At 48.2% G+C, this 14,519-nt stretch overlaps 4 protein-coding genes across 4 annotated transcripts; 1 reads left to right on the top strand and 3 right to left on the bottom strand.

Moving 5' to 3' along the window:
- Positions 1-998: 998 nt before the first annotated feature.
- Positions 999-1,812, bottom strand: BCR38DRAFT_197622 (uncharacterized protein). The gene is made up of 2 exons (XM_040854070.1): positions 1,691-1,812; positions 999-1,630 (listed from the first exon to the last, which is right to left on the bottom strand). The coding sequence occupies exon 2, from the start codon at positions 1,606-1,608 to the stop codon at positions 1,039-1,041; it is 570 nt and encodes a 189-aa protein (XP_040716597.1). The 5' UTR covers positions 1,609-1,630; positions 1,691-1,812; the 3' UTR covers positions 999-1,038.
- A 488-nt stretch (positions 1,813-2,300) lies between these two features.
- BCR38DRAFT_432815 (permease for cytosine/purines, uracil, thiamine, allantoin-domain-containing protein) lies at positions 2,301-4,473 on the bottom strand. The gene is made up of 5 exons (XM_040860208.1): positions 4,000-4,473; positions 3,791-3,931; positions 3,228-3,738; positions 2,661-3,170; positions 2,301-2,598 (listed from the first exon to the last, which is right to left on the bottom strand). Exons 1-5 carry the CDS (start codon positions 4,237-4,239, stop codon positions 2,444-2,446), a joined length of 1,557 nt encoding a protein of 518 aa, XP_040716596.1. The 5' UTR covers positions 4,240-4,473; the 3' UTR covers positions 2,301-2,443.
- Positions 4,474-8,263: 3,790 nt separating this feature from the next.
- On the top strand, positions 8,264-8,572 carry BCR38DRAFT_341480 (P-loop containing nucleoside triphosphate hydrolase protein; the record flags this gene model as incomplete). The annotated part of the gene is made up of 1 exon (XM_040855872.1): positions 8,264-8,572. A coding segment is annotated over one exon (309 nt), but the record flags the coding sequence as incomplete, so codon positions are not given.
- On the bottom strand, positions 8,483-10,634 carry BCR38DRAFT_368730 (MFS multidrug transporter-like protein). Its single transcript, XM_040857260.1, has 2 exons — positions 10,300-10,634; positions 8,483-10,240 (listed from the first exon to the last, which is right to left on the bottom strand). Exons 1-2 carry the CDS (start codon positions 10,474-10,476, stop codon positions 8,711-8,713), a joined length of 1,707 nt encoding a protein of 568 aa, XP_040716594.1. The 5' UTR covers positions 10,477-10,634; the 3' UTR covers positions 8,483-8,710.
- Between the last annotated feature and the right edge of the window lie 3,885 nt (positions 10,635-14,519).

Here is a 14,519-nt window from a genome sequence, read left to right as displayed (position 1 = left end):
CGTGCGCATGCGGTATATTACGACGCGGCTGAGCGACTCGTCATGGACACTGAACATCCCTGCCGGAAGAAGGATGGCGAGATCACTTGTCCTGGCAGGCTGTACATTTATGCCGACATATTCCATTTGTGACATGATAGTAGAGACATACCATTTACTCGGTATTTCACTCTAGAGTTGGATCAACCCGGGTCACATGGAATATTGAGCTTCTATGGTATTCAATCCGAGGTTAGATCTTGTTCCAGTTCTTGTTGCCCAGTCCCTCGGCATCGAGCAGTTCCAGGGACTCATAAACTCGATTTCCTCATTGTATTTCGCTCAATTTCCTCCCATGGGGTTGACTGAATATAGTATCCGTGGTAGTTCCTAAAGAAAAGAGGTCCTGAGAGGAATGGCTCTCTCACATCATACCCCTAGGATACCAAAATGTACAACCTCTTGTGTCCTGAATTGGTCCTGCATGCCTCTCTATTCATACCTCATTTCAGCTTCATAGACTCCAGAAAATTATCATGCGATGGTTTCATCGCCTCTTCTTTCATCAGGCCGTGTACATAAGGCTCCGTTACCACAATATACTCATGCCGATCCTTGCACAAAGTGTGTGTGCGGTTGAAAGCGTCTTCGGTCAAGCTGCCGTTCCTGTATGTGGCGGGGAGCTGGGAGGCAAGGGACCGGCGGGATAAAACCAGAATGCGACTACCTTTTGGAGCTACATGGCCTGGGGGTGTTCCTGAAGTCCAATATGTGCGTGATCCTGGTGATGGTGTTGAAACTCCTCCCAGCAATGCGGAGTCTTTCCCCTGACATGAACTCAATATTGCAGCCTTGGACCTCCGTCGGCTTGGTATCTAGCACTGTTACCACGTCAGAAGGGTCGCTGGCTGGGCTTAATGCTCCAGTCAGACACCCAAGATCGGAGGGCCGTACGTTGGTTGTTAATTCCCACCGATAATAATAGTCTTTTCCCGCGTGGCTTGTTCCAAATACCTTGAGCTTGGTGGCAATACTGGTCCCACCATGAGTCGGGGCTCATCAGGTAACAGGGCCAATCGGGGAATATCTTTGTAGCTGGCTTGTGTAATCTGGCGTGACGGACCTGTCGGTCATGCCCAGAAGCGCATGTACGTTATCTCTGCTATCGGTTGCTTCGCAGCCCCGGAAGCGAGTAAGCAACCCCCCCCAGTGGCTATCTACGACCGCTCTTCCAAAACCGCCTACATTTGTTGACGGCTGGATGATCTGAGGAGTAGACATGCGCGCGTTTCCAATCGTCTTGAGGTGCGGAGCAAATCTAACGGTATGAATGACTTGCATGAGCCTAGCCCAGCTCGGTTCTTCCTGGTCACATATTACCAATGCCTTCTTCGCCATAACCGTTTCCTGGATCACCCAGGTCCGTTTGAGCCACGCTTGTTCAGCAGACTGCCGAGTGCTTCCCATTGAGGGATAATTCACCGTGGTAGTTCCAAGCAGGCCAGGTTTTGTCTCTTGAGCTCGATTCGTGGATGAGACACGCTTTTCTCCAGCACATGGGGAGCTAGTCACATTCCCAGCTGACTTCACCGATTCATCTCCCGAGCCACACCAACACGCTGTCAGCATTCTGATAGATATTGGCCATCAACTGAAACTAGTGTCATTGCTCCCGGGGTCCTCCTGGCTGATGCGTATCTGATCTACCTACAGATTGACCCACAAGTCCGCTTTGCGCAAGTGGAAGAGGAGCGCATGCAGACTTGGCGTGATCCGCAGCTTGCGCTCATTGTACCAACTCAGATCTCCTTGAGCTACCGCAGGCGTAAGAAACTGGTACGACGGCGACGATCTGACAGACGCATGCACGAGTTGCGCTTCGTGCGTGTGGTCCAGTAGCCGATATTGGAAAGTTGGAAAGTTGGTGGTCGATTTAGGAACCACGTCACTGCTGCTTGTAGTGGTTTGGGCACAATCCTCAACCCCATGGCGGTGCCATCGCGGTTCGCGAACGCAGCATTGCTTCCATCTCGATGACTATGGTGTAACGACTTGCCGGGCATCGAACACTCAAGTAAGCTGATCTAAAGGCTCCACGTTATTGCAACGAAATCTGATGGTGGGGTACATCGTAGTCCGCCACGCTGATTAATTAACCAATTACCCACCTTCCTATTGGCGTTAGATGAGTATAACTGACACTCTTAACCTACCTTAAGAAGATTAGCTTAGGTACAAAACACGGTGGTGGGGACTCCAGGATAGAAAAATGCAATGTTGCGGAACAGATCAATTTCTCATTACGTTCGCCGAACTATTCACCAATAACAATTTGATATGCATATATACGTTGAGACTCTAGTGATAATGTATCAACATGCCAAATATCAACAACTTAGAGTTTCATTATCATTACGTATATTCTAAAAGTCCCATGTTGTAAAAAAAACATGTAACATCGTCCTTACCTCCCTACCACCTTTAATTCCAAATATCTCGCCGGAATATACACAATCAGCGTGAAAAGAAACGCTAGCTCATTCGCAATATCGCCACCAAAGTCGCCAATCATAAGGGCAAGGACACCAGTGTACCATGTTGTTTGCATCCCGAGTACAGCTTTAGATCGAATTAGTTGAAGTGCGACATAATAGAGTTCATGCCTCAGTCAGCTAGCTTACCTCCAACAATACCGCAAGCAAAAGCTACGCCACCGGCGAACCCGATGGGCATGCGTTTTGGGTCGTTCCACGCGTCGAGATCGTAGTTCTCATACGACCCGCGACGGAACAGGTAATGCTCGACGATCAGGCACACAAAGAAGGACGTCGTGAAATACCCAATCAGACTCAAAAAATTCTCGAGGTAAACCAGCAGTTGGTCGCGCCCAGCCAGGCCGAGCAGAATGATGGCCACGAAGCAGATGGAAGTCCAGATGAATCTGGGGACTACAGCCAGCGGGCGTGCGAACTGTTGAATGGATAGGCCAGCACTGTAGATGGCAATAGAGTTCATGCCGACACCCGAAAGTACCAGGAGGAAGAGGATGAATTTGGCGAAGCCATGGGGATAGATCATCGTTTGGACAAGAAATCCGATCCCGGAATCATATTGCGTGCTCCAATCATCGTTGCCCGGCAGGGCAGAGGCGACCACGGCGCCTAGTAACATACCAATGCAGGTTGGTACACCTAGAGACAGTCCGACTTAGCTCTGCCAACGTCTACCCAAAGGGCTAGAAAACTTACATATTCCAAGTGTCGTCAACACAAACACCTTGATTTTGGGTGTATTAACCGGGTACTCCACGTAAAAGTCGGATACGATGCTCGCCCACGAGGCTGATGATCCATATACAACACCAAAAAGTGTAAGTGCCACGCCAGAGAAAGTTGAACCTTCCGCTGTCGCTGGCGCTTCAAGGTTTCCAAACTTGGCCGTCTCGCCGTACATGACGGCAAATATGACGAGGAAAACGAGCCACGCGAACTTCTCGTACTGGAACACGACCTTCAGTCCCAGGAAGGACATGATAAAGCCGGCAACGGCGACGATGATGACGCCGAGCTCGCTTCCAATCTTCCCATCAGACACAGCCGCCAAGGCCAGACCACCAGTGATAGATCCTACTGAGGACCAGCCGATTTGCTCAACCACATTAAAGACCGCCAGGAACTTGGTTGGCCACCAGCCGAGCGAGTACCGGAAGATGGACACCTGGCGGAGACCCGTGGGCGCCCCCATCGTCGCACACCACCCCTAGGGTGTCTCAGCTTTCGGAAGAGAATTTTCGGAAACATGCTACACTCACAGTGACGGCACTCCCAACCAACGTCCCAAAAACAATAAGCAGGATACTTCGCCGCAGATCAATGCCTAGTTCCCAGCCTAAAAAGCCAGTAGCGAAACACGAGAGGTTCATCGTTCCCGAAGCCCACAGGGCAAACATGACCTTTCCTCCTTATCAGCGGGCTCGCTTTAAGTTGAGGTGGCAATAGCTTAGTGTTGAAAACCACGTACAAGCTGGTTCGACCATTTCGCATAAGCAGGATCGCGCTCCTCCGGGAGTTTGCGCGCAATGCCGTGCGATTCGACTCCCAGTTTTCGATCTAGAGCCTCTTCAAAGCCACGAAGCTTGCCAAGAATTCCGGTGTCAGGAGCTTGGCGCAAGTGCGCCGGAACGTAGTCACTCGTGGCATCGTCCGTAACCGTGGGTGCTGTGTAACCGGCTTTCTCTTCATCCAGGTTGGTCCGAACCATTGTGCTATACGGGGTGCAATTTTACTGCTTTCGAACAGGTGCTATGGAGAGGCTGGATGTGATTGACGATTGCGATTACGGAAACATAACAATTCAGACGAAAGAGTATAGACGATCAAGAGGGAAAGCCAAGGTTCTGAAGTTCGGGCAGATTTGGATATTTATAATGAAAATCTTAGTCTAATAAAACTCGTCTCCCCCGAGCCGCGTAGACAAATTCAGGCCGTGAACGGCGTATCAGCTGCAGCGGCCTACTCAGTCCCACCCGCAAGCCTATCCCGGCAACTTTTTGGCAGGGTCGTTGCGGCACCTACTAATGATTGTCTAACTGTGGAAGGTCACCTCACGATAAGTTATCTATCGTCGACGGAGCTTTGGTGTTCCAATTGGCTAGATGGATGCCCACTTTCGGGTCTGTCGCGTTTAAAAATCACGCTCAAGAAGGCTCGAGCGCACGAAGTCCACTTCGAGGCATCCTGACTTTCAACACCATAGTTTCCGGCCTAATTGTATTAGTATTTCTTAAGTGAATTCAATAATAGAACATGCAGTTTGAAGCCTGCTTCTCCTCTCCAACCGTGCGTGTATTAACCTCCTACGTGACATAGCTCTCTGACGCGGCTAGGCACAGAGTTGATTAGCGGTCAATACGGGCCTATGGAACTACCCACCATATCTCCCAGGTCCAGTCCTTCAGCGTCTTCCTGTTAGTCTCGTTATCCATCAGAATATGTGTACTTCAGGGTGTCCCTATTCATTGGCCAAGTGCCAGGCATCGTGACCGGCGTCACAGCTTTCCTCATACAACTATTCACGCCCCAGATGCTTACCCATCAGCCCTATACCCGATTCCCTTACTACATTAATTTAGGTCTTCTACGTCTATTAGACGTTGTTATAGCTATTATAGATAATTTTTAACCTTTAATAAACTTAGTCTTGTGAAAATTATAGATATCGTCGTCTTCAGTTCTCTACTTGTTAATTATATTCCGTACGAGAGTAAACCACACGCGATATACGTCAGGATCTTCGTAGAGGACTCTTTAATTGTTAATTCGCAGCTGACACACAAGGGGGTTTAGTCAACCCTTACGGCGCGCTGCCCACCTTGTTGACTTCGCCTACCTAGCGATGATAGGGGGATTGGTGCAGTTTAGGATTACGAGTATCCTAGCCAGTCGACTGTCAAGCACTACGTCGGCGGAATATAACTCGACAGCCGGTCCAGAATTCGAATCGTTAATCCGACCCCTTATCGGACCCCCTCTCGCCGCGATTCTTGCGAGCGTCTAGACCACGTTACGGTCTATCCACTTGAGCGTATGGTTGAGATGTATACGCTCGACGAGAACCCCAATTAGCAGATACTACGACTTGTCGCGACAAAAAATAGTCGAGCATCTTCTGCACATCAGCAGCATCCCACCCCTGAGGACGAATTTAAGTGCCACATTACCACACTTATCGGTAGTTCAGGCAGGGGTTGTAGCACAGACTTAGGGAGGGACAGGAGGTTTAGTAGTCGTTTGGCTACAAGTTCACCTGTATAACCGCCCGACGCGGCTTAAGGGCCCGCTATATCATCTATAGCCCCTTAAGGGAGTACTTGTACAGGTACCGAGGGTTAACACCTACGGCGTATTTAAAAAAAATTTGTTAATTATTTGATTAAAATGCGTCCGGAGTCTATTTATCGTCATATATCGTTCTTTATACGAAGCCTAAAGCCAAATTAACGCCTATACGCCCCGCGGTTTTCAGATGAATTATATAAGCGTGTTCTCGATGGTATTTAAGGATCTATTTGTAGTCACTCTCTTGGGGAAGTAAGAAGAAAAAGCAAGCGGCCAAGCAAGTAGCAATTGGTTCCATTTCCTTCTGCCTGTTGAGGTCATTGTCCGTACCTGTTGAGGTACTTTTATTGTTCAAGACGATCTGTTCCGGCCTATTAAGGCTTGGTTCTGTTGTTCATCTGCTGAAGTGACTGAAGTCTAGGACCTGTTGAGACTTTATTCTCTTTGTGCCTGTTGAGGCGCAGTCGATTATTAGTACTTGCTTAGGTATTCTTGTTACTCCGATCGGGACCAGGAGGCTCTAGATTTTGTTATTCTTTCGCCCTCCCGAATAGTAAGGTCTTGTTGAGGATCTTGTTCTCTATTGCCATCATCTTCATACCGTAAGCCTGCGGCATTTATTGCCCCTCGTCGGTAAGGAAGCTTTTACGTTAGTCGCTGAACATCGTATTGTAAATTACCAACACGATATTAGTAATATAAAGTTATATAAGGGACATTATAAACATATAATACGGATCGTACACTTATTTTAGGTTTATTTCAAAGCTCTTGAAGCGCTAAACAAATATAGCTTTCTTCCTAATTACCTACTATAGTAGAAGGTGGAAAATAAGGGACGAAACCTAGTTTATACAGAAATGCGGGAAAGTGTTCAGTTAGACGGTAGGGTACGTTATATTAAAAAGCAGTAGTTCGAAAGTTGTACGAGCGTTCGTCTTTAGCCGATCCTGTTATTAATAACAGTATGGTAGCCATGCCCTCGTATGCCGCAATGACATCTAGAGGCCTGGTGGCAAGTATCCACAATACACAGAGCCCTAAGACGACTCCCATACAAATCCAGAGGAAGATCATCGTGTATATCCGAGACCTTTTTACTGTTGCAAACATCCGAGCCATAAACCTCAGTAACTTGAAAGCCCACGTAGACCGCGCTATCGAACAGCGCATTAACGAACACGTTATGAATTTCAAGGTAGTATCCTCTAATCAGTTTAAGAGCGGCGACCTCAATATAAAACGGCCACGACCAAGAGAAGCTGGCAGAACCAATCATAACAGCCATCAGCCCCTACTCTGTCTTCAGTATTGAACACCAAACCAGACATTATAAATATTCAAGGTTAGAGTACAATATATGCGGCTTCGGCTGGAGCGGGACTACCGAAAGTCCCAAGTAGACACTTCGGTATATTTCCAATTGATAAAATCAGCAGATAATGGGGATAGTAGATCATCTCAGTTACCATTTTTGTTGACCTTCTCGATTTTCTATTGCTTCCTTGCTTCTTGTATGCGCCCCGGGCCTGATGATCATATGATGCTTTCTATTCAACAGTGCCTTACCCTCGTTCTTGACATGTTAGTAGCAGGTCTCTCCGTTCTGGTCGTCAGCCTCGCTGTTATTTTCAAAGCTTCTACGATTGCGGGACAGATCTGCATCGCTCTGAACATCGTTCATACTATCTCTACTACTGTTAGGCGCCTCTTGCAGTCATGGAAACAACTCAAAACCTCACTTGGGGCAACCTCTTGTATCAAGTTGCTCGAGAAGACTCTGCTACCGTAAGACAAGGAATGCGAGTATTCCGAATCGTCTCCTGAGTGGTCTGGAAAAGGTGCCATTGAGTTCAAGGAAGGTGTTACTGCATACAGGTGAGCATTCTTTCCTACTTGTCCTTCTTCTCATCGGACGAAACTAACTTCGTGCAGCCCTAAGATGATCGCTCTGAAAGGCATCTATATGAAGATCTCACCCGGCCAGAGAGTAGAAATTGCGGTCGAACTGGAAGGCGAGTTTACCCCCTTCGCCTTGGCAGCAGCTGCGCAAGATATTAAAGCTCGACGTTCGGTGGAAAATCCACTCTGCTGCTCTCAACACTGCATCTGGTTGAGCTAAAATCAGGTTCCATCACAATCGACGGCCTCATTTTATGCACTCTAGCACGGGAGACGATTCGAGCAAGAATAATAACGATCCCATAGGACACATTCATTCTGAAGGACAATACACGGCTCAACATCGACCCCTCAAGCACCGCCTCCGACGAGAAAATTACCGCAACGTTCGACAAGGTCTAGCTATGGAACATCATCAAATGTAGCGCCAGCAATACTGCAGCACCCATTGGGACCGCACTGCCGGCTAACGAGGAGAACGCAAACGCTGCCTCCACAGCGAAGAAAGGAGTCCATCCCCTGAGGCACCGCTCAAAGATTCCATTTTATCGCACGGCCAATTCCAATTCTTCGGCCTCTCCCAGCCTCTTCTCCTTGAAGACCGATCTAGCATCTTATTAGTGGACGAAGCGACGAGTAACGTGGATGCAATGACAGACGAGCTCATGCAGCGTATCATTAGGGAGGGGTTCACTCAGCACACTACCATAACGATAGCTCATAAATTGGATACTATCAGAGACTCTAATATTATTCTTATTATGTACAAGGGTAAAGTGCTGGAGGTTGGCACTCCTGATGAGTTGTTAGCTAAGAACGTAGAGAAGAAAGCTATGGGTGGAGGTAAGAAGTAGGAGGAGGAAGAAGAAGAGGACAAGGCTTGGTTTAGAGAGATGGAGGATAATGCTTATTCAGGATAGGTAACCAGAAAGCGTTCTTCTTTCTTAAAAAGGGGCTAATATTGCAAAATTAAGCTTGCGTTTCCTTTTCAATCACTCTTTAGCAATTTTAACCTTTGCCAAATGCTGTATTCCCGTCGTCGTCTCGGTGTGCTCCGTGTTCAGTTTTCGGTGCTTGATGAACATACTGGCTACTACGGCAATAGCCGCCAAGCACGTATACAATATGAACATGTTCCTCATACTCCACGCGAAAGCCTCTAAGACCAATTGACGTTGTGAAGCGTCCTGGATCGACTGCGTGATGCCCACGTTTGCTACTGCCTGGCTACCCGATAGGGCCTCGAGGACAGATGCGCTGAGGCCAGCGGCAGCAAGAGATGATTGCCGAGCATCCATACTGTTTTGGAATACCACACCGCCGACTACAATAGACAGTGACATGGCAATGCTCCGGAGAAACAGCAAAGATGCGGTGGCTGCCGCAGTATCACCCTGGCTAACAGTATTCTGGATAGCAACCGTAGGCGCTTGGAAAAGAAGTGCAGGGCCGAGAGCACCAACGATTTCCAATCCAACGACTACTGCAACCGACGTCTCAGCTCCAAAAAATATGTACAGCCCTGTCCCTATCATCATGAGTAGTGAACCAGCCCATATGAACTCTCTATAGCAGCCTGTGCGATGAATTAGGAAGCCGGCTATAATTTCGCCGACGGCTTGTACTACTATTAGTGGTAGTAGTAAAACGCCGCTCCGGAGAGGCGAGGCTTGTTGTACGCTTTGAAGGTATAGCGGCATATAATATTCGATGCCGATGAGGACCATACCGTGCGAAAAGACGACAAGGAAAACTGCATCGTTAGACCAGCTTTTAAACACGACCAGCGGCATGAGGGGGTATTTGGCCAGGCGTTTCTCGTTTAAGAGGAAGAAGCCGATTATTAACATCCCGAACACAATCAAGCAGATGACTTTCGGGCTATTCCAGGGAAATATCGTCCCGCCGAAATCCAGTCCAACGAGAAGTAGAGTGGTTATTGCCAGGATAGAGAGGATTCCAAACCAATCAACGACCCTGAGGCCTTCGCCTAGCTTCGTGAGCGGGTTATTCACGTCCAGGAAAAGTAGCAAAAGGCCAAACGTGATGCCACATATGGGTACATTGATCCAGAAGCACCAGCGCCAAGTAACGGACTGTGTGAAGGCTCCCCCGATCAGCGGTCCAGCGGATCCAGCCAGAGCCCACACAAAACCAGAGAAGCCCAGATATAGTGATCGCTTGCGCACACTGAAGAGATCTGAGATGATGATGATCGATAATTGCACCAGGCCACCGCTAGCTACGCCTTGCAGCGCTCGTCCAGCAATCAGCAGGGGCATATTGATGCTTAGCGCCGCAAGTATACTGGCGGCTACAAATAAGCTGACTGCTGTAAGGAGCACAAGCTTACGGCCCCAAATGTCACTGAATTTCGCCCAGATTGGACCCGTAGCGGCGTTGGCCAGCAGGTAGGCGCTGCCAATCCAAACGTAGCCCGCAGCAGAGCACAGATCAGTGCATATTGTCGGAATTGATTGTGCGATAATGGTTGTATCGAGGGCGGATAGGAACAGGGCGAGCTGCAAAGTATTGTTAACTTGGTAGTTTTGGTTGAACACTATAGGACGGGATAGGTTACATAGAGCGCCGTTAGGATAATGTATAGACGCAGCTTTGTGCGAATCTTGGGGCTTTCTTCTAGGTCAAGCGGCGCAATAAGGATGTCACTAGGAGGAACCGCGGTAGCGAGAAGCTCTTCCGGGAGTTCAGTGTGCACCATAGGAGGCTCAGAGACCTTGGTGATATCCATAACCATTTGGTAGTGCTCAGAGCGTACTGGTATACAGCGTAGAATTGGTATGACACGTTCAATATATAGGTCACGAGGACGGACTAGGGACGAAGCGGAATAATGAGACAGATCTCAGAGTCTATAGTGACAGGGAGGGTACACTAGTGATATAATTGTAGATGGCTTTTGATATAGTCGCGCAAGAAAAAATCTGCTGTTGAGGGAGCTGCACTTACTTATAGGCTGATTCGAGAGTCTATTCTCACTGGAAGTGCGGGATTGCGTGACGTCGCCTCAGCATCACGTGCTGGAAAGGACATAGGGGTATGTACCCTTTCACCTGGTGAACTGATTAAGTAATGGACCCGGCAAGGCTCGGTGTGACTCTTGCCCAGCTGATCCCACTTTTGGAGTCCAGTTTATTTCCAACAACCAATACAAGCAGATCTGCCTTGCTAGGATTTTCACAGCCCGGTACCGCTCTCCCAGACAAGCCAGAGCCACTAGACCTTAGGTTGACACCTCTATAGCAGCCTGATTAATCATCCCTCCGTTTTCGTTAATTACCTCCTATTTGAACTCTCGCTCTTGGAAACTCCTAACTTCCACTCACCGGCTAAGCATCTAGGCGTCTCAGAATCAGATCTTGAGTTGGCAATTGACGCTCGTAGTCCAGCCAGTTATTATGGAGTCTTCGGGGGGCCAATCCATTCCCAATGAAACACTTGAAATTGCTTCTGATGCCCATGAACTTATTGAAACTGTAGAGCCTGGCGCTTTCGTTGTTAATGGCCTTCTGGTGCTGTTCGGAACGCTGAAGATGTTGGAGGCGCGATATAATAGCGACTCTGACGAGGGCAAGTACATTGGGGACACAGACTGAGACTAGCCTGGTTATCCTCATCAGGACGTGAAGCAGACGCACCCTCCGAAACCAGGTGATGACTCTAAAGACTTCGGGAGAGGCGTGTGGACTCCGAAGGCCCTTGCATATTGACATTTGGCGACAACCACAGCTGGTCAATGACCGAGCAGATCCTCTTGAAATGACTCGGCATCCAATTATCGTAGATATTCTTGGTAAATTGTTACTGTAGTCCAGTCCTATTTGTCATCTAGAGCTGAAGTCAAATTTGTGAATTGGATGGCGGAACTAACTCGTGTTATCTGCATCAATTACCGGATAATGATCATATACCATCACAGAGCAATGGTCATGCAAGACGCGGAATGCGAGGATTTGCCGGTTAACTTGCTCCTCTCGCTCTACCAGACAAAAAAGCTCGACGACACCGCGCACAGCCAGTGTCACCTGCGAGGTTCTGGTGGTCTATGAAGTCCGAGGCTGCGGCGCCGCACTTCACCTCGCATGCTAGGGATCGAAAATACATATAACACGTAGCCATAGAAAAAAAGGAGATCTCCACGGATGAGATCGCCTATGAGTGGGGATAAATTTGCGAACTGCTTCTCGATATAATGTAGTCCACAAGCGAACGGGTCACCCAACCGAACGGGTCACGCCAACTAGCAAAACATGGAATTCAACACGATTTCGCAACCACAACGCCGTAAATCAATTAAAACTACTCAGAATACTCTTGCCCAGATGATTCTATCTCTACCTGACAGGTTCGCGCATTATCCCGGTCTTCCCGCATACACCACAGCGCCGTTGCCGTGGCTGGATCAAAGTGGCTGGCCACGATTTGATCCAGCGCTATTTCCACGCATTTCCTGCTGTACTTGCTGCGCAACGTCCTTTTGATCTTGAAGATCTTGTACGTCTTATGAATTAAGTGATCCTCCAAGCCGTACTCGTGTTTTTTTGGCCCTGCGCCGCTTGCTAATTAGAGCATTTGCCTCTCGAAGTTCGGCGACCTCAGCTTGGAGTAAAGCCATCTTATGCATAATACTCCGCGCTCCTTTCGAAAACTGATCGATAGCATCGTAAATTGACGTCGGGAAGCTATTTTGATGCCTAGAAATTCGAGATTTAATAAATCCGGATTGCGAAGTAGCCTCGGTTGGGTTGTTTGGCGTCCGAGAAGCCTAAGGAAGGGTTTCCCGCGTAGGGGGCCGGGAGGACGTTGGAGTCTGTAATTTCACATCCAGCTTCTCAATAACAATATCTGGGCTTAAAGGCACAAGAACAGCCCATTGAAAGCCTGCACGAATATTGCTTTCGGTCAGGCTCTTCTTGAACGCGTCGCAAAATGCCGGAAGAAAGTCCTCCTTTGTGATATGCGAAATCCGGGCTCGGAGGAGCTTCTCAATTTGCGAGCCGTAGGCTTTTTTTAACGGCGCAAAACATGCCACATCTAGTGGCTGGAGGATATGAGAAGAGTGGGCAGGCATACAAAGTGTAATAATCTTGTTCTCTTTGCAATATTGCTCAAAAGCGTCGGAATGGTGGCTTTCGTGGCCGTCCAGGATAAGAAGGCGATATACACCCAATTTCCGGCCTTTGGTGTATTTGTCAAAGTGTTTTAGCTAATCTGCGGTCAATTCGTTCGTAGTCCAACCATTTGGGCTCACGGCGATCCTCCAGTCCTTCGGCAACGCGTCGTTTTCGTACCAGGAAGAGAGGTGGTATTGGCCCTTGACAACGATGTATGGCGGGACCGTCCAGCCTTGGGAATTGACGCCCTGGATCACCGTAGCCTATTCCCGATTGCTATGCTGGGCTATCTTAGGCTTACCTTTCCTTTCAGAGCTCGTAACAACCATCGATGCGGTAATCTGACCTATCATAAAGCCGGTCTCGTCGAAATTGTAGATGTCGGTATCGGCGATCCCATATTTCGCAATTGTATTGCGCACAAGGTCAAACCAGCCTTGAATAAGCTCTGGATCTTCGCATAAGGCCCGAGAATAGTCGTATTTACGGCTAAATACCGTCTTGAGCTGTGGTTGTCGCTTAACGAAGTTGGAGTCCCAGTTCTTGCCGACGCGTAACGCGTCGCGGTCGCGTAGCAGTCGGTTTGCCATATCTTCAACAGCACTTAGCCGGGGAGGAAATGCTTGTGAATCTAGCTCAATTATCCTTTGAATAATCGTATTTTCTTCTAGTTTTGTTAAATTCCGACCGTTAGCTTCGATATTGCGACGTGATTGACGTTTTTGAAGACGCGCCTGGAGAGTAATATTCGAGACTTTGTAGATTGTTGCAGCACGTCAGATACTAAGTGTTAAGTCATTTCTGATAGCTTGAGTTGCTAGGATAATTGAGATTCTTTTTGAGCAGAATCCATCGAGAATTAGTTGCGTGGTAAAGTTAGGAAGTTTAGTTCTATTTTTTTGCTATGGGCGTGACCCGTTCGGTTGGGTGACCCGTTCGCTTGTGGACTACATTATAGGCAAATTGGTCGTAATATACATTGTCCGCATAACCTCGTAACGTGGAAATGAATCGCACTGTAGGCTCAGGACGTAGCAGCTTGGAACTGAAATTGAAACCAATAATGCATAATAGTAAAGGTTGTGAAGATTCGGCAAATAGGAGAATGCAGGCTGAGTACCATGCCCAGGAAGAGGCTCATGCCGAACGCCATAATGTTGTTAACTTAGAAAGCTGCAGCGAAAACCAGACTCGAACGCGCACAGAGGATGGAAGAGTGTCTATTCTACGTTGCAGTGTCGTACTTTGCAGATCAATCAAGCTATGGACAAGAGGCGAGGGCAGAGGCGCAAATGTGCGACTCCATTAATGACCGGATGGAACGTGTCTGCTATTTCCTAAGGGATTGAACGCTGCACCTTTACCCCCAGCTATGAGCCAGGTGCAGTTAGTTCGCCTTTTCAACCCGAGACCCATGAAAAACTAAATTTCTCCGAGATGTCCGAATGCGGTATACATGCGCTTCTTCCCGAATGTTGGACTGCATTGGCGTTGTCTGGGTCAAGATGAATTTTCTCCTCGACTGTGCCATCGTTAAGGAAACTTACCTGGTGCCACAAATGCTTCACTTATTGGTTACTACGATTGCGGGGGGCACAGCACAATCCGGTAGGGGTATCAAAATAACGTCATCTGATTGGAAAGTGTCCTCATCCTCCGAAGTGCT

Source organism: Pseudomassariella vexata (genome assembly GCF_002105095.1).
Source record: "Pseudomassariella vexata strain CBS 129021 chromosome Unknown BCR38scaffold_6, whole genome shotgun sequence".
Taxonomy (NCBI): Eukaryota; Fungi; Ascomycota; class Sordariomycetes; order Amphisphaeriales; family Pseudomassariaceae; genus Pseudomassariella; species Pseudomassariella vexata.
This window is presented reverse-complemented; position numbering and strand designations above follow the sequence as displayed.

What these genes read in the sequence shown, in the direction of transcription:
- BCR38DRAFT_197622 (XM_040854070.1), bottom strand. Translation starts at nt 1,608, where the DNA reads ATGCTGACAGCGTGTTGGTGTGGCTCGGGAGATGAATCGGTGAAGTCA.
- BCR38DRAFT_432815 (XM_040860208.1), bottom strand. Translation starts at nt 4,239, where the DNA reads ATGGTTCGGACCAACCTGGATGAAGAGAAAGCCGGTTACACAGCACCC. An exon ending in GTTGACGACACTTGGAATAT is followed by an intron (nt 3,171 to 3,227) that starts GTAAGTTTTCTA and finishes GACTGTCTCTAG; the next exon opens with GTGTACCAACCTGCATTGGT. An exon ending in TGCTTGCGGTATTGTTGGAG is followed by an intron (nt 2,599 to 2,660) that starts GTAAGCTAGCTG and finishes TTCGATCTAAAG; the next exon opens with CTGTACTCGGGATGCAAACA.
- BCR38DRAFT_368730 (XM_040857260.1), bottom strand. Translation starts at nt 10,476, where the DNA reads ATGGTTATGGATATCACCAAGGTCTCTGAGCCTCCTATGGTGCACACT. An exon ending in TTATCCTAACGGCGCTCTAT is followed by an intron (nt 10,241 to 10,299) that starts GTAACCTATCCC and finishes AATACTTTGCAG; the next exon opens with CTCGCCCTGTTCCTATCCGC.